The 18,834-nt window shown below is 37.3% G+C and overlaps 1 protein-coding gene across 2 annotated transcripts; it reads right to left on the bottom strand.

The window, feature by feature from the left end:
* Positions 1–3,386: 3,386 nt before the first annotated feature.
* Positions 3,387–8,524, bottom strand: LOC131023694 (probable sugar phosphate/phosphate translocator At1g06470). 2 transcript variants are annotated; one of them, XM_057953262.1, is made up of 9 exons: positions 8,070–8,504; positions 7,229–7,296; positions 6,691–6,791; positions 6,520–6,532; positions 6,195–6,379; positions 5,608–5,802; positions 4,754–4,867; positions 3,732–3,756; positions 3,387–3,634 (listed from the first exon to the last, which is right to left on the bottom strand). In XM_057953262.1, exons 2-9 carry the CDS (start codon positions 7,260–7,262, stop codon positions 3,618–3,620), a joined length of 684 nt encoding a protein of 227 aa, XP_057809245.1. In that variant the 5' UTR covers positions 7,263–7,296; positions 8,070–8,504; the 3' UTR covers positions 3,387–3,617. The 2 variants fall into 2 exon arrangements, 1 of the variants encoding a protein (XP_057809245.1); XR_009101480.1 differs by having other exon boundaries at positions 3,732–4,867; positions 8,070–8,524.
* Positions 8,525–18,834: the final 10,310 nt, after the last annotated feature.

Raw genomic sequence — 18,834 nt, 5'->3', positions numbered from 1 at the left:
AGATTCAACCAGATCCTGAACGAAGTTCAATCCATCTCTAAGGACAAGTACACTCAACAAGAAATCAACCTGAAGATTCTTCAAGCACTTTCGCGAGGAGATTGGCAGATCTACTCAGTCGCTCATCAGAACAAGCCAGGATTCAGTCGCTTCCCGACAAATAAGCTTTTCTCTGATCTCTTGGCAAATGAGTTCGACGTTCAAAGAAATCTTGGAACCAAGAGAGCTAGAGGATCAGATGAAGATGGTCCATCAACCTCAAAAGGAGCAGCACTGAAAGCTTCAGCAAAAGAAAGCAAGAAGCAGACAAATGAACCAGCGGAACTCAAACCCGAAGACTTCTTCAGTCAATATACTTTGTTGACTGAAAGATTCAACAAGATGGAGTCTAAATTATGCAAGTATAGGAAGTTCCACAAGCAACACTTCAAAGGAAAAGAAAGAGAAAACAGGTCAAGATATTCCACTGATAGAAGCGGAGAAAGAAAGTCAGCCGCTTTCGACTTGAAAGATGTGGAATGCTTTGGATGCAAAAAAAAGGGCACTTTCGATCTGAATGCCCTGAACTGACGCAGTCTGAGCGTAGGGAACTGAAAGCCAAGAAAGATCACAAATACGCGAAGAAGAAAGCGATGGTTGATGACGATGCAGGATTTTTCGAAGAAACATCATAATCATCCGACTTCAACTCTACCAGCTCAGATGATGAGAGCCAAGCCCTAATGGCCAACGAAACCGAAAGCGTGGCCGACAACAGCTACGACAATGAAATGAACGGCTCAGAGGTAAACTCTCACTCAAAAACTCCTTATACTGATTACTCCCTGGTGTTTTTAGGAGATCACTCAGAATTTGGAGAATGCTCAGCCGATGAAATTGACGAGTACGATCAGCTCATGACTGATCACTGTCAGTTGAGAAAAATGTTTGAAGATCTCCTCAAACAGAATCAGAAAATAGAAAAGAAGATCAATGATGAACGAGTCAAGAATCAGACAATCATCTACTTTTCAGATGAAACATGTCTTGACCAACTGATCATGGAGAACAGTCGACTGGAAGAAAAGCTCAGAATCTTTACTTCAGAGTGTGACAGAGCATCTCATGAAATCAAGAGGCTCAATCACAAACTGGAAGAAACAGTCAAGGACTGCATGATGAAGTCTCCCATGACCAACTTTCCTTCAAAAGGCCTTGTTGAAAGCATCGGAGGAAAGGTCAGACCAACTGATAAAGGAAAGAATATCATGATCGAGGAAGTTGCTGACGCTTCTGGAAGCACCACTTCAGAAGAATCAAGAGATCATGATATGGAAGAAGTTCAGAAACGCAAACTGATGGCAAGAATAAATGTTCCTCCTCCTTAAAGCTACAGACGAGCCAAGGAAGCCCCCAACCAGATCATCCTTCTGAGAAGACTGGAAAGCAGATTTCAGTCAAAGATAGGGCAAGGAACATCAGGACTCAAGCAGAATCTTCCTCACCAGTCCAAGGGGAAGAACAACAACATTAGTCAGAAACTGAAACCAGTTCAGTTCCGAAAAGAACAACATCCATGGAGACAAAGCTATGATAAGTCCAGACGAGTCAAACGCCAATCACAACAGCATGCGACTGGACATCATATGACTCATGTTCCACAACATCAGTCAAGTCTCCATCAGTCAAGAATGACTTAAGTATCTCAAAGGAGATACTCTGTAGAGCAAAAAAGACCTCAACAACTCACCAGACAAAGATTCTACAAGAGTGAGGCTCCCAAAAGGAAAGCTCAACTGAAGATAGCTCATGTGCCGACTGAAGCACCAACCACTTCAGTCAGACAACCGGCAAAGCACAAGAGATCAACACCAAGACCAGCTCTGAAGCAGATATGGGTTCCAAAAGGAACACGAGCTAACAATGAAGGACCCAAACATTGATTGGGTACCTAAATTAACTCTTCCTTGCAGGTCAAAAACAGAAAACACAAAAAGAAGGAAGAAGTTAAAGCCTCAATCAGAACATGGTACCTGGATAGCGGCAGTTCGAAGCGCATGACAGGCTACAAAGAATATCGAACTCAATATATTAAGAAAGCTGGATCAAAAGTTGCATCCGGAGACAACTCAATCAGAGAAATAAAAGGCTATGGTGTACTCGACATGGGTAACGCCAGTATCAGTAATGTTAGCTTTGTTTCTGGACTAAAACATAATTTATTGTCTGTGAGTCAATTTTGTGACAGCGGATTCGCAGTGAAGATCAAAAATGATGAATTCACTGTCAGAAACAGTCAAAGGAAGGTGGTTCTGAGAGGGATCAGACAAGGAAGTCTCTACATCGTCTCATGGGAAGACATTCCTCCAGAAACATGTCTCATCAGCAAAAGCAGCTCGGAGCTCAACTGGCTGTGGCACAGGAGACTCAACCACCTCAACTTCAAAATGATCAACAAGCTTGCTAAACATCAACTGGTAGAAGGTTTACCTTCTATTGTGTTCCAGAAGAAGCAAGAATGTGAAGCATGTCAAAGAGGAAAGCAAACCAGGACGTCATTCAAGTCAAAGTTAGGACATTCCTCTGGAAGAATACTTCAACTACTTCACATGGATCTGTTTGGCCTAATCTCTCCCAGAAGTTACAACGGTAGGAAGTATACCTTAGTTGTCATGGATGATTTTTCACGATATACTTGGGTTATATTTCTCTACAATAAGAGAGAGACACTGCTGGAATTGCCAAAGCTGCTAACACTACTAGAAAAACGCTCATAGATAACGGATTTTATCCGTTATCTATGAGCAAAAAAACCGTTGTGTATAGTGGTGTTATCTATTCTATACGTCATAGACAACGGTTTCAAAACCGTTATGTATAGTAGCATAGATAACGGTACGATGTGTCATACATAACAGTACGCATCCGTTATCTATAACGGTTATACATAACGGTTTTTCACCGTTGTGTATTAACATTTTTCCGTTATGTTTTGTATTTTTTTTGTTTTTTTTCCTATTATAGTTAACAGTTTTTTTTCTATACATAACGGTATGAAACCGTTATCTATAATGATTATACATAACGGTATAAACCGTTATGTATGAGGATTTTTCCGTTATGTTTTGTATTTTTTTTGTTTTTTTTCCTATCATAGTTAACAGTTTTTTTTCTATACATAACGGTATGAAACCGTTATCTATAATGCTTATACATAACGGTTTATTACCGTTATATATGAGAATTTGTCCGTTATTTTGTATTTTTTTTTATTTTTTCCATCATAGTTAACAGTTTTTTTTACTTCTTATAACGGTTTTTGCACCTTTTATAACAGTTTTTTTGCACTTTATATAATTGTAGTATATTTTTAAATTTTGCAATTTTTATAAAACGACAAAATGATAAAATCAACAATAACAATATTATATATCATCCAAAATATTCATACATTATCATCCAAATATAATGAAAACTTCACATATATTCTATTTAGCTAGATGTTTAATTAAAAAATATTACAAATGCGCGCAACTTGCTAGACATTTGAAACGACGTTCTCTGCTGCAGCCTTCTCGTTTGTAGTAGTCCTCATAGCTCATCGACTCCCATCTACTTGATCCGCCAAGATGATAAACTCAATCACAATATTGAACTGGAGAATTAAAAAAATCCGGCAACATGTGAGTTACATAAGTAATCTTCAAGATCTCAATGTTCTATCTATATTGTTAAAATGAGAAGAAGATTACCATGCACCAACACGAGCGAGTTCACCTGCAAAACATAGCCAACCCGAGCTTCTTAAATAAAAGAAATATGAAAGAGATATTTCAACTCTGCTCTCTCTCACAACGTTACATATATACCGTATAGTTGAATATAGTCCGAGGGAATGAAGAAGGGAATAACTGAAACATCAATTACTTAGCATAATTCTATTCATAACTTTCTCAAGTAAGAAACATGAATCTCAACTTTGAAAAATCATTATCTCAACTTTGAAAAATCATATAAAATCAACATTTTCAAAGAAAAATGCAAGCTTTACCTTTTAAGAAAGCTATTAAAGTCTATCTTTATTAGAAAGTTACAAAAATACAATATCTTCTCAAGTGTATAAGAAATTATCTCACAAAATGCAGAATCTGCCACAGAACCTTGCTGCTTCGCGCAGTACTTTTAAGAAAATTGTTTGACATATCTAACGGTGTCCAATTTAGCTGAAATTTTACAGAAACCTCCTACTCATGCTGAAGTTATTACAGTAAAAATTTCAAGTTATTTGGACAATAGGAACACTCTCGAAAATCCCTCACAAGACATTGGTTTGTCCAGCCAAACTTGACAGCAATACAGTTTCTGTTGAAACTCAACATATAACTCATATTTTGGCCAAATAAAAGCTATAATATCTCAAATACATCATCTTACTACACATTAACATGCTTTAGCTTGAAATTTAAATCATATTTAACTCATCAACACCAAGAAAGCAAGTTATAACACAACCAATCACCACAAGTTCTCCACTCAATACTAAAAGTCGTTCTTCCCTTATTCATAAATCAAAATTGGCTCAACACATAGTAACATGCTCAATATCCCCCAATTTCTATCATATAGATGCAGCCAAAGGACTAAAAGCTGATATCAATTTTGTCACCTGCTTCCATTGATAAGTTTCTTCTTTAGCATACACAACAAAAAAAATAATGACAATGTACAGATCCAAATAAATTGAACTCCAGTGGATATGGAAGAGACAACTTACTTGCTTTACATTGAGTTCTTGCTTAAATTTTGCACCTGTATAGTTCTCCTTTATAACATACCTAAGGGAACTCTCAGGAATTGGAAGACATTCCTTGAAAATTTTGAATTTTACCTGAAAGTGGAGATGATAGCAGCTTATATGACGAGGAAAAAGACTTCATCTCAACAATGAAAACAAGTTTGTGAAGGCGTGAAGTTACCTTTACCAAATCAGAAACATAGTTTAAGAAAAAAGTCTAGCCACCAAGATTATCAGTGGTACTAACTACTAACTAAAGAAATCAATAATTTAGGTTTACATTTTCTGCTTACATAATCATGAAGATCCCAAGTAGCTATTTCTAGCATCCTAAACCACTCAAGAGATGAAAAGAGAGGAAACTAGAACTTAATTTTTGGCAAACATCTACACCAAAATTAGATCTCAGCAGAAAGTAAACAATGTATTGTATGAGAAAAGTTCAGTTATTACTTGGACAAATCTCATAGGAGATATGCCTTCCAATTCTATGCAGTATTACATTTACATAGAGCTATACTCTGCATCAAATACAATAAAAAGTGAAAAGAACTGTAACCTCTGTGTTTTGCCTTATCTTACGGCTTTAGGGCTGATTTTAGTATAAGATTACTGAAGTTATCTTTATAACTGAAAACAAAAAAACCAAAAAAAAAAAACAAAACAGATAGCAGCCTACTAGCACAGGACAAGATCTTATAGTTTGCCACTTGTGAGTTCTAGGATAGGACAGCCAATGTAAAATAAAAAATGAAGCAAGGCATCAGAAAAGTGAGGCGACAATAACATATTTTACTCCCTCTTTGGGTGAGTATCAATTATTAAAACTATACCTGAGCAGGGAATTTCCCTCCAAAAGCAGTAGGTTCCAAGTTAAGACCTCCATCAGAAGTTGCTTCATATACACCGTACAGAAGCTTTGACTTAAAATCAAACAAAAGTAGCTCAGTAACAGCTTCCTTCACAACCCCTGCTATTGTAACTGTTACTGCACTTGTTACAGACACAAGAACATATTCTGTTAATACCTGCAATAGTATCAAGCTTTTGTCAGATGAAAGAGATTTAAACTGATGAACGTAAAAAACAACTAATTGATGTTTAAGAATGGTTCACAATTAGCCTTTTGACCTATAACTTTGGAGAAAATGCGGAGAATGGAAAGTCGACATCTCTAGCTGATACCAAGTAAGAGAATGGGCTTTTTTATAGGGAAAGAAGTGACTAAGTGAGTATCCATTTGGATGGTTCAGAGACATTATGGAAAAGAATCAAAAGATAAAATTACTAGGGAAGTATGCCATCACCATACCCAATACATTATGATGGTTCAGAGACATTATGGAAAAGAATCAAAAGATAAAATTACTAGGGAAGTATGCCATCACCATACCCAATACATTGGTTTAAGAAATTTTACCATGAAGAAAGCCAGAGTGCCACCAAACAACATTAGCAAACTACTTCTCAGAATATGCGATGAGCTATTAAAGTAATCGTTCTTTCTCAATTCGTGCCATGGATCCAGCATCAAAGAAAGAACACCAGTTGCAATTGCCATTATAGGGGTCACATAGCTCATCAAAGTAAGTGGATTTTTAAGACCTAGAAAAGGAACAGAGATGTCATAAACTTAATAGGATCACACATTAAAGTCAACGACAAGCAGGATCTTAAAAGAAATGATCCAATTCTATAAGCCTTGCCAAGGTAATGTTGTAGAGAGAGTTTATACAACCACTTACCATAGGTTTCTTTCTTCATTCCATTTTTGATATCATCATGTACCAATTGTTAAAAAACAAAAGAAAGGAACACAACCATGAGAGCATATATAGGTAATAAAACATAAACAAGAACAAATTATTCAGACACCGAGACTGAATCAGTTGAGTCAGGTATAATGCAGCTTATACCTGGAGAAGTATTTGTGTCATTGTCCACCGAAACCCAGACATGACAGCAGCAAGCATAACGAATATGAAACCCCAAAACTCAAATTCTGCCTCTCTTGCAACTGCATTACAGTACAACGATGTTGGAAAGAAAAATTACGACGCAAATGATTAAGGCTGAATCTATCGTGATTTTAGTACTTGCCATTCTGAAGTAACAAGGCATTCATCTTCATACAGAAACATATTAGCTGTTCATTATTGTTTATTTCTTCTAATTCTGTAATAGGCTAGAATGCCATTCAGTCCAGGCCAAGATTTAATTCCAATGTTACTATTGCACTCAAATAAGATTTTTAACAAAGGAAGATTTTGCAGATAGAAGTAAATCTGCATCCTTAAGATCGACAAACCACGGCACCGAGGCTAGAACAAACAAGTATTTTTTGATAATTAGCAGCTAAATTCTACATAACAGAAACAAGAAACAAGGAAATAATTTCATTTATCATCTTGAGTAATAAGATCCAGCAGCAGAAGACAGACATGATTATCTTACCTGTTAATAGTATCCCCACATAAATGACAGACATGATACCGAGCAGCTTAAAGCTTGGTGACTCCAATCTTATAAAACAATTTTTTTGTCAAAAGCCAGTTCATAATATTAATTGTATGCAGTTTACAGAAAAAGTAGGCAAGTAAAAGAAAAACTTATGATTACAATCTTAAATATCACCAACAAAAATAAGAAATTAGAGTACTTTGAATAATATCAAATTTTAATAAAAATGCATCTGTATTAAGACATAGAAATAAATGTCAAGATCTTCTGTGTAATTTTAAACATGAACGCACAATAACCTTGAGCCCTACTTTATGCTAGTATTTAATCTACAAGAAATTTCATGGCCTTACTACCTTAAACTATAACATGAACGCACAAATGATTAAGGCTGAATCTATCATGATTTTAGTACTTGCCATTCTGAAGTAACAAGGCATTCATCTTCATACAGAAACATATTAGCTGTTCATTATTGTTTATTTCTTCTAATTCGGTAATAGGCTAGAATGCCATTCAGTCAAGGCCAAGATTTAATTCCAATGTTACTACTGCACTCAAATAAGAAAGGCAAACCAACAACTGTCGAGCAAAATAGCATCTCCATCTGTGTAAAGTTAAAACCATGATAGAATTATGCAGGCCTCTCTGTTTCCAGGGTCCATCTAAATAACATTATGGAAGTACAAAATTAGAGCATCAAATCTCTAAATTTTATTATCAAAGAAATTGAAGAACAAAATCTAAGAAATTCTACTAATTTTGACTATCACTAAAACTCAATAATCAATCCCTAATTTGACTATTTGATGCAAACAAGTGAAGTACAACTAACCTGGAGGCTGATGTGGCTAAATAAACTTAATCCTGCTTCATAAAAATTAAAGAGTGTGTCGCCGGTGACCCTTAGCCGCCGTATGACTCGGGATCAAGGAAGTCCAGGCACGGCGGCGAGGAGCTGCTATTGATGCCAGAGGCCGGAGAGGGTGGAGTCTAGATCTGGGGCCCTAGGGTTTCAGACGGAGGAATTAGGGATCTAGGGTTTAGAGGAGAGAGCGGCGCCGCCTCTTGAGATACAGGCGGTGGTGGCGGCTGGAACCTTTTCAGATTGAGGCGGTGCTTAAGTGAGATTTTGAGGGAGAGTGGCGGCGGCCTCACTGCCGTTCACCGGAGATTGAGAAATTGGGCGGTGGTGTGAGTTTGTGAATGCCCAAATTGAGTCAAAAGAATGAGAGATAAGGTGGGCGAGGCCGGCGCTCCTCGCCGGAACTTCGGCGGCCGCGGCGGCGGAGCCCTAGCTGGTCCGCTCAGCTTGAAAAATAAGGGGGAGAGAATGTTCTGTGTAAATTTTGAAAGTTTCAAATGGTTTAATAAAATATAAGTTTTAAAAAAATTTTAAAAAAAATAATTAAAAAAATTAAAAAAAATTATACATAACAGTTTTTAGATACGCTCAAACATAACGGTTCCAAAACCGTTATAAATGACTCTTATAGATAACGGTTCTTTAACGTTATGAATAAACCGTTATAAAAGATGGTCATAGATAACGGTGGCTTAACGGTTTTGTAATACCGTTATGTATGCAACTAATAGATAACGCAAAAACATAACGGTTTTTAAAAACCGTTATCTATGCATATAGACAACACTACATAGATAACGGATTTTTCCAAAACCGTTATCTATTCCTAAAAGTGCGCTCATACATAACGGTTTTTGAAAAAAACCGTTATCTATGCACTGTTATGTATGTAAACTTTTGTAGTAGTGTAAAAAGACTAAGCGTAGAAAAAGAAGTCAACATCATCAGCATCAGATCAGATCGAGGGACTGAATTCCTCAATACTGTCATTCGTGACTACTGTGAGGAACAAGGAATCAGTCATCAAACTTCTGCAGCAAGGACTCCTCAGCAAAATGGAGTAGCTGAAAGAAGAAACAGGTATTTGAAGGAAGCAGCAAGAACGATGCTAGCCGAATCAAAACTCCCTTTAAAGTTTTGAGCCGAAGCAGTCAACAACGCATGCTACACGCAGAATCGCTCCTTCCTCACTCAAAGACATGGGAAAACTCCATATGAACTATGGAAGAACAAGAAGCCTTCAATCTCATATTTTCATGCTTTCGGTTCTCGATGTTTCATTCACAACAATGACAAGAGGAGATTAAACAGATTTGATAGCAAAGCTGATCCAGGAATCTTTCTTGGATACTCTAGAACTGAACGATCCAGTAAAGCCTATCGAGTGTTTAATTCTCAAACTCTTTGTGTTGAAGAAACACCACATGTTGTTTTTGATGAGTCTACTGATGATTTCAGGAAACAGGAAAATGAAAGAAGTGTTGAGAACATTGAAGTTTCCAAAACTGAAAAGCAAGACACCGAACCTTCTACAGTCTTGGTGTGGGGACCCGGAAAAGAAGAAGATACTGAAAAACATCAGTATCAGAAGATCAGTCAAAGGTCTAAAGCTCAGACTGGAACCACTACAAATGGCATCAGTCTAGGGAGAACTCCGTTAGGCAAAGAACAAGTTGAACCTGCTGAAGCATCATCAGTTCAACACTTCCCTGCTCGAGAAAATGCTGAACGACTCAGAACCATTCTAACTGAAGAACCTCCACCATCGCCAGAAAAAATCAAGAAGTATCGAAGATGGTTTGAACTCTATTCAAAGGAGAACATCATTGGAGAACCATCAGACGGTGTAAAGACTCGAAGATCAATGTGCAATCTCATCTTTGATATCAACCAGAACTGCATCAACGAAGATAAGAACTTCAATTGTTTCTTATCATCTACAGAGCTCAAGGACGTTGAAGAAGCTTTGAAGTCCACTCAATGGATCATCGCAATGCAAGAAGAGCTCAATGAATTCAATCGAAATCTAGTTTGAGAACTTGTGGATCGACCAGATGATGCAAAAGTGATTGGTTTGAAATGGATTTTCAAAAACAAGAAAGACGAAGAAGAAAATGTTGTGAGAAACAAAGCAAGGCTAGTAGCAAAAGGATACAGTCAAGAAGAAAGAATCGACTACGATGAAACTTTTGCCCTAGTTGCCAGATTAGAAGCAGTCAGACTCTTCTTAGCCTTTGCAGCTCACAAAAGATTCAAGGTACACCAAATGGATGTGAAGTGCGCATTTCTCAATGGAGTGCTCACCGATGAAGTCTATGTGGAACAACCTCTAGGCTTTGAGGTTGCAGAACCAGAAAAGGTGTACAAGCTGAAGAAAGCGCTCTATGGTTTGAAACAAGCACCAAGAGCATGGTATGATACTCTGTCTGAGTATCTTGTAGAACAAGGATTCAAGAAAGGTTCAGTAGACAGAACCTTGTTCACTCTCAAAGAAGGAGAAGATCTCCTACTTGTTCATATTCTATTTCATCCTTTGCGGCTTGCGTCTTCTTCATCTTCTTCTTTTCTGTTCTTCATGCGTCTTTCTTTCTCTTCTTCTAAAGACAACGTCGTCTTTTTATTTTTCTTTTTCTTCATCTTCTTTTTGCAGCGGTTTGCAAAATAGTTTCATCATCTTCTTCTTAATTCTCATAAACAATACCGGTGAAATTGAAATTTTTAGAATTATATAAAGTTGAATGCTTCGATGGCCCCAGATCGTTGGACTGAATGCGTTGAAATTACAATTGTAGTGTCGTCGAAAATGTAGCACCACTTCTTCTTCTCTTTTTCTTTCAGCGGAGTTATTATTCAAATTCTTTCACATGAGTTATCCTCTATTCATGAGGATTCAAGAAAATTTTTTGGGGGCGTTTACTTTGAAGGATTAGCCTTGATAAATAAAAATAAGACTAGTCTCTTATTTACTTTGTTGGAGTGAAACTTTGGGATATTCAAGGCTCTTGATTATTTTTATCATTTAAGTTAGTTTTGCTTGATTCTTATCTCATCAAATGGGTGAAATTGAAATAATCATACTCGTGAGGATAAAAATACTCAATCCTCTATTTTATCAATCATGCAAAGTTGCCTAAGCAAATCGAAGTTAATTTTTATTCAAAAGTTCATCTTCTCCTCATTAATTAAGAAGAAAAAGGAAAAAGTAAATTCAAGATTTTGAAAATTTCTTATGTAAGATAATTTGTTCAATTGCTTAAGAATATGTCCTTTTTTTATGATGAAGATTTTGAATTAATTTTGTTGGTATGGTTGCTAAATCATTGCTGAAATTCATGTTTCTAAAATTCGTGTTTTTTTCAAATGTGTTTGATTTTGGATAAAAATTGAATTATTGCTGATTATAATTTAGAAAAAAAAAATGAATTTTTCCTTAATTCACATTTTTTCAAATATAGCTAAAACTTTGGAGAAATAACAGCTAAAAAATGCTGGAAAAATATGACCATTGAACTGGTATTTTATATTTTGGATAAAAACTAAACTATTGTTGATTCGAATTTTAGAAAAAAAAAACTGAAGTTTTTTTTAATTCACGTTTTTTCAAATATAGCTAAAACTTTGGAAAAACAACTGTTAAAAAATGTCGGGAAAATATGACCGTTGAACTGGTCTTTTATATTATATATAGATATATAGATATATAGATACATACATATTGAAAAATTAGTTCAACCAAGTCCCAAAACTCATAGAAAGAAACGAGCTAGATGTCAATCCTAATTCAAAAATTAGGGCGAAATATAGAAAGATGAAAATATACTACTTCGTCTGTTCCATAAGAAATACAAAAATTTTGGGCACGTAAATTAAAGCGAGTCTTATATTTTTTAAGGGATAATTTTGTCATTTATGGAAACAGACCATTTATAATGGACAGTTCAAAATGAAATACATACCACTTTTAGTAAAACTGACGGAGTATTTTTTACAAGTTCAATCCTCCGTCCACCAAAAATAATCCTAGAAGAGGACGACACGGATTTTAATAAAAATGGTTTAGTTTATTGTAAGTGGAAAAATGGTCCCACTTAAAATGTAGTGTTAATAATAATAATTAATTATTTTGTGAGTGGAGAAATGAGTCCACGGTGTGATAGAAAGTTTCAAAAAGTGGAAAGTGGCTAATTTTTGTGGACATCCCAAAAGGGCAAAAATTGACTATTTTTTATGAACGGAGTAAGTATAAACTATCACAAGCCGAAGTGAAGTCCGACCACAGCCCAAGTACAAAAAAATAAAATAAAACGGTAAGTAACTAACAACAAATATGATATAAGATTGTTTCTCGTCTCAAACTCATATATATATATATATAGGGGGCGGTTATTCAATAAACCACCCTTATTTTAAGAATTACGAACCAGCAAAAATACATGAATTTTATGTATAATACGCATGAATAAACTGTATAAAGGCATGAATTGCGAAACATAATTTTTTGCTACCTTTGGGATTCGAACTCAGGTGTAACGACCCGACTTTTTATTAAGGATTATATACTTTTAATTACTGATTTAAGGAATTATTATGGTAATTAGAGTTCAGCTTCCATTAATAAAATACGAACTTATATGAATTTGATAATTTATATATGTGATGATTTATTTTTTTATTTTCAATAGATGATGCACTCAAAATATATTTTGAGTCCATTAATTTATTGTGGAGAATTTAACACTGAAGTGTTAAATATGAATCTTTTATCGATTGTTTACTTAAGCCCATGAGTAATTTATTTTATGTTAGAAGCAAGCTCAAATGGATTTTATGCTTCAATAAGAATTAGGCTTATATGTCTTAATGTATTTAAATGAGTTTGGAACCTTATAATTAATATATTAATCTCTTGGATATTTTAATTAGAATAATCTTAAGCATGCTGAATCCTAAAGCATGCTGAAGAATTTCCATCCAAGCCAACCCATTTTTTTTCTTTTATAACCTACACCATTTTTCAGCCAAGTCCCACCTCTCACATTCATCTACCATCTCTCTCGCAGCCAAGAAACGACACCACATCTTTCATCATTCAAGGTTTATATTTCTAATTTATATATTATCCTTCAATTGTATACATCAACTCCAGAATACCAACACATGCTCATTAACTCAGATTTACATATGCTTTGATAAATGAAGAAAATGAGTAGCAAATTCATAGATTTACAGTTACTAAATATGTACTTGTGAACTGAAGTTACAAGGAAAGAGTTAAAACTTTTATTTGAGCAATTACAGTATATGATTCTCGCACAAAAACCCTTTGTGTTGGCTGATTGCGTGTGTGAGTCGAGGTCAGAGGGAGGCGGCAGCCGCGGTGGCTCGTCGCCGGCGACGGAGCGGCGGCGGTGAACCTGCCGTTGTCTCCGATCTGCCAAGAAAGGGAAAGAGGAGTTTCAGTTTTTAATTTAAAATGAAATGAGAATAGGGAGATCCGGGGCTTACCTTTGTGAGACGGTGCTCGGCTCCTCACAGCGACTCACGGCGACGGCGACTCCAGGAGAGGCGGCTGCCGGATTCTTGCTGCCAACGGCAGCGGCTGACGGCGGCGCTCCTCCAGCGAGCTGCTGGCCGTCGATCGCAGGCCAGCCAGCGGCGACTCCGGGCGAGCAGCAGCAGCTCCAGGCGGCGACAGCTCGACTCCCGGCGAAGCAGCAGCAGCTCCAGCGGCTTCCAGTCGACGGTGCTCGCCGAGATCCAGTTGCAGCGGCGGCGGATCTGCCATGGAGGAGAGGCGGAGGCGACGGAGCGGCGGCGTGGTTGCGCTGCTGTGCCTTTCCAGCGGCCGAGATTGAGAGAGAGAGATAGAGGAGAAGAGGGGGGGAAGAGTTCAGGGAGAGAGGAGGAGAGGCCGCGCCGCTCGCCGGCGGCGACGGCGCCGTTGAACGGCAGCGGCGGCGGCAGATCGAAGAGAGAGAGCAGAGAGAGTAAAGAGAGAGAGCAGAGAGAGTAGGGAGAGAGAGAGCCGAGAGATAGAGTTAGAGAGAGATAAGCTTGTGTGTGTGTTGGGAGGTGTTTGTGTGTGTATATTTAGGTTAGAAAAGGGAGCCGGGTTTCAGCCGGGTTTGGGCCGGGTTTGAGCCGGGTTTGGGCCGAAAATATTGGGCTCCCTCTTGGGCCGATTTTATTAATTGTTTGGGCCGAGACTTGGGCCGATTTTAATAAGTGTTTGGGCCCTTATTTAATTAACAGATGGGCTTCGATTTAAATGTTTGGGCTCGGCCCTTTACAAATAAAATCTGATGGGCTTCTTTTAATTAAAGGATTTGGACCTATTTTAATTAAATTGTTTGGGCCTTATTCAAAGAAAAACATGATAGACTTAATTTATCTAATTAATTTGGGCTTATATCTATTTAAATTATTTGAGCTCTTAATTATTAATTTAAATTGAGCTTGATTAATTTAATTATATATTGACCTTTAAATTAATTATTTAAATGGAGTTCTTTATTTCAAGTATTTATAAATGGATTATAAAATGAAATATTTCGAGTTAAACTCTCATTTAAATTAATTCTTTTCAAATGACTTATTAATATGGATTATTTGAAAATGATTAAACGATTTTTAAAAAAAAAATAAGAAAGCATGATCTATGATGATATAATTTATCTATGTAATATTAGAGGATTTGTTTTTAAATGACGGAATATTTGACTTGATGGCATAAATAGAACGAGTTATGATTAATGCGCATGTTGATGTTCGAATAAATAGTTTCGAACCTAAATGATAGTTATGTGATAATGTTTGAGTCTAAGGTTTTGACGAGATAAGATTAATATTAAAATTTACTAATTATTTTAAGGGTGATGATGGGCTCACTTATTGGGCTTCATGATTTTATTATCTTGGGCCTCATTTGTTGGGCTCTAGAATTTAATTGATGTTGGGCCTAATATTATTAATGCAATGGGCTTCGAATTTGTTCATTTGGGCTCGAATTAAATTCCTTTTGGGCCTAGTTTATTTTATTGGGCCGGAGATTAATTCAATTGGGCTTTGCTTATTTTATTTCCATTGGGCTAATATATATATTGTTTGGACTCTATTAGTTTTATAAATGGGCTCTTATTATTTATTTTGATTGGGCTTCTATTAATTATTAATAATGAATTTATTATTTTTATTAATTGAACTCCTACTATTTTAATTGATTAAGTTCAATGAAATTTATTAGTTAAGACCAATGAGATTTATTAATTTAGGCCCATTATTTAATCCTAATTATTTTTAAATAGTGATAAATTTTAAGACTTACTAATTATTAATTAGTAAGTGAATTAGATTATTTTAAGATGAGTAGATTATTAAAGATTAATAATCCGACCTCATAAGACGAGCTTTAATTCCTTAAATAGGATTAGCATCTCATAATTTAATTAAAGGAATATGAGTCATGCATAATCATTTCACGCATCCTCATTTATTGAGATTTTTCGAGAATTAGAATCTTATTTTATTTTCTCGAATTAAAGGTCAAGCACCAGAGTTAGAGCTAAACCGTGAGTCTGCTATTCAGGTAGGCTTTCTACGTATAAACTAAAATTATATATTAGAATTGTTAAGACTTTATGCTTATGAATTTAAATGATATTGTCAATGCCTAAATGCTCTATGTTTTATTATTAATTGCCTATCTGATGTTAATCGAATTCGGATTCTGGAATGGGACCGCAAATCCCTTCGGAATTAGTGTACACCTTGTGATCGTGAGTCATCTAGCGGGTTGGCCGATCATAGTGTCCGTAGAGGGAGGCCTCCCTCTCGGCACGAGTTACTGATATGGTGATTAATGATATAAAATACCTGCGCGGGTTATTGATAAAAGAAATGATATTATGTTTGGTAAATACGAGTCTTTAAAGGAAAACCCTCGTATCTTACTACTGTTGAAAGGCTTGACAATAAAATATTATGCATGTATGTAAATTTCGGCAAGTGTCCACTAAGTACTCCTGTACTTAGCCCTGCATGTATTTTTAAATGTGCAGGTTGAGCTGTGATCGAGGATGTAGTGTGCAAGCGGAGCTTTTGTCAATTTAGGACGAGAACCTCAGAGTGGAGTATATGTCTTCATACATATACTCAAGTTATTGTTATTCCGCTGCGAACACTGATTTTACTAAAGACATTATGTTATCTTGTCAAAACAATATGTATTATTTAATAATGTACTCAAACTCGTTGAGTACCTCTTTTGGATAATATTATGTACGGTTCCTTTTGACCTTCGTTAAATTCTAGTTAATTTCAATTGTTTTCCTTATACAAGTCGAGTCATCAAGAAACCGAATATGCCCCTTTCTAACTCCCGCTCCTAAATTCCCTCCCTTAGTCGCGGTTTCCCCGAAATTGCTATCCTTAGCAAGTGCGGTCGTGACAGAATGGTATCAGAGCATTTCTTTTGCTCTGAGTACTACTCATTCCTTCTAAGTTGAGTCTAGATCAAGTAAGTTAATACACTTTTGAACTAGTTGACAAAAGCTTGGCACTACATCTCGTCACGCTCAACGGAGGTTATGGTAAGTACTTTCAAGTTTTAATTAAGTTAATTTCTTGAAATGTATGAAGCATGAATAAGTATGACTATGGTATGAATCACAAGAACTTAGAACTGTTAAGTTATATATGCTCACTCTCACGACGGAACATAGAAGAGAACTTAGGGAGATGCCTTAAATTTTTTTTCATGTTACGATGACATCGACAATGATGGTCGAAATAGAGAAAGAAGAATCACACGAAGGGTCGCATGATGAAACCACGAGCATGAAGATTGAGCAGCGTAACGAACGCCAATAGTACGTTGATGGCATGGGCATAACTTAAATATTCGAGTGTTTTTCTACAATGAGATCTCGAATTAGCTTGGCCTTTTGAACTTATTTTGTTGAAACTTTTAGTGCTCGTTGCTAGATTTAAGAAAATATCATCATCACATAACAAGCCCTAAGTTCGGAAAACAACGACACTAGAACTATACGATAGTCGAATTGGTAATCTGTGATTAAGTATTAAGAACCTGTATGGCTTGTGTAAATGCTAGATTTAGATGATGAGGTGTTTTTGCACGTTATGGTTATTGAACCAAACTTGCTTTCCGATTTTAGATATTTAGAACCTTATCGCCTTAAGTTACTTGTCGTGTGCTACTTTTGATGATAGAATTTCCTTTGTTAGATGGCGAGGACTGTTTTCACCCGACGACGACCACTGCCCCCATGGGCTAGTCCAGAGGAGGTCGAGCGGTCCTACCGCACCTATGCTCCATGTCACGGGGATAACCTCGGACAGTTCCTCGCAGGTTTTCACAGACACTGGGTCGAGGCGAGTGCACATGGAGTATCAGGGTATGACGGTATCCAGAGGTTGATCTTACTGTTACCTTCCGAGTGGCAGGGATGGGCTAGGCAGATCTCTGCCCACTACATCTTTCGCCGAGAAGATTACCACGACCTCATGGGAGACTTCCCTAGCTTTATTGCGGAGCTTCAGATCTGTTTCACTTTGTGGGGCCGCGCCCCTCTAGGGCCCTACATCCTTCCAGGAGACTACGTACAGGTGGGGACGCCTTTGCCAGCGGAAGCACCCACTACTGTTCCCGAGCCCTCGATGGCCTTGCCCCGAGATCCTCCACCACGAGCCTCAGTTCTAGGGCGCCGTGGTAGGCACGATGACGAGGCAGGCCCTTCTCGTCCACGGGCTCGCAGGGATTTCCCATCGCCTCCTAACTCAGTGATCCGAGCTACTGCTACTCCACCACCACTGATACCTACGATAGACGCAAGGTTTGAGGCTTCCATGGCAGATGTCGACAGGGTCATGGCCAACATGAGGGAGTTTCTAGATAGGGGTAAATACCCTATGCAGGAGGATGATGATACAGCACAGTATGGTACGATGAGAATTACTCGTCCCGAGCCCGTGCCAACTCCAGCTCCGATCAAGCCTCGTGCCACGGCCAGGATCAGCACCAGAGACGATCCGATCCGTGAGATTGTGGACGATATCTTCCGCTCAGCCCAGATCATGCAGGAGACAGGCGAGGGCCAGGGAGAGACTCTGTTGCCCAGCTGGGAGCCGGGCGAGGATGAGGAAGAAGACCCCGAGGAGGATGAGGAGAAGGACCCCGAGGAGGATGAGGAGGAAGACCCCGAGGAGGATCCAGAAGAGGACCCCCTGGCGTCACCAAGGAACAGTCGTACCGCGACTCAGAGTTCATAGATTTGATAGTTTTAGCTTGTGAATGTACTCCGGAAACGATAATTCGTTCCAATAACTATGTTTTTATTTATGTTGTTTCTAGCTAGCATTAGTACGGAAATGTTGGTCTCTAGGACGTTCCGTGAATAAAAACCCTTTTGTGATTGCTTAACTAGTAAGCCGGTACATCATAGGGAGTACTAGATAGACTTTACTTACATTTTGGGTTGACAATGTAAAAGCCCTCAATGAGACAATTTTCCATGAGATATAAATGACCCTAGCATGGGTTTTTTACGACGATCTCGTGTATGTTTTATGTTTCTCTACGGGTTTTATTCTTCACGAGTCAGTTAAGAATGTAGTAACTTTGAATAAAGTGACTTGTGTATGCAACGGTTCCTGTTAATATATTAGTTTTGGAGTTATGATAAGTTAAATTTAACAAACAGTTCTTTATTAATTG

Source organism: Salvia miltiorrhiza, chromosome 4 (assembly GCF_028751815.1).
Source record: "Salvia miltiorrhiza cultivar Shanhuang (shh) chromosome 4, IMPLAD_Smil_shh, whole genome shotgun sequence".
Taxonomy (NCBI): domain Eukaryota; kingdom Viridiplantae; phylum Streptophyta; class Magnoliopsida; order Lamiales; family Lamiaceae; genus Salvia; species Salvia miltiorrhiza.
This window is presented reverse-complemented; position numbering and strand designations above follow the sequence as displayed.

Coding starts and splice junctions, on each gene's coding strand:
- LOC131023694 (XM_057953262.1), bottom strand. CDS start 7,262: ATGTCTGTCATTTATGTGGGGATACTATTAACAG. Junction 6,792..7,228: donor TGTGGGGATACTATTAACAG/GTAAGATAATCA, acceptor ACTGTAATGCAG/TTGCAAGAGAGGCAGAATTT. Junction 5,803..6,194: donor GCACTCTGGCTTTCTTCATG/GTAAAATTTCTT, acceptor ATACTATTGCAG/GTATTAACAGAATATGTTCT.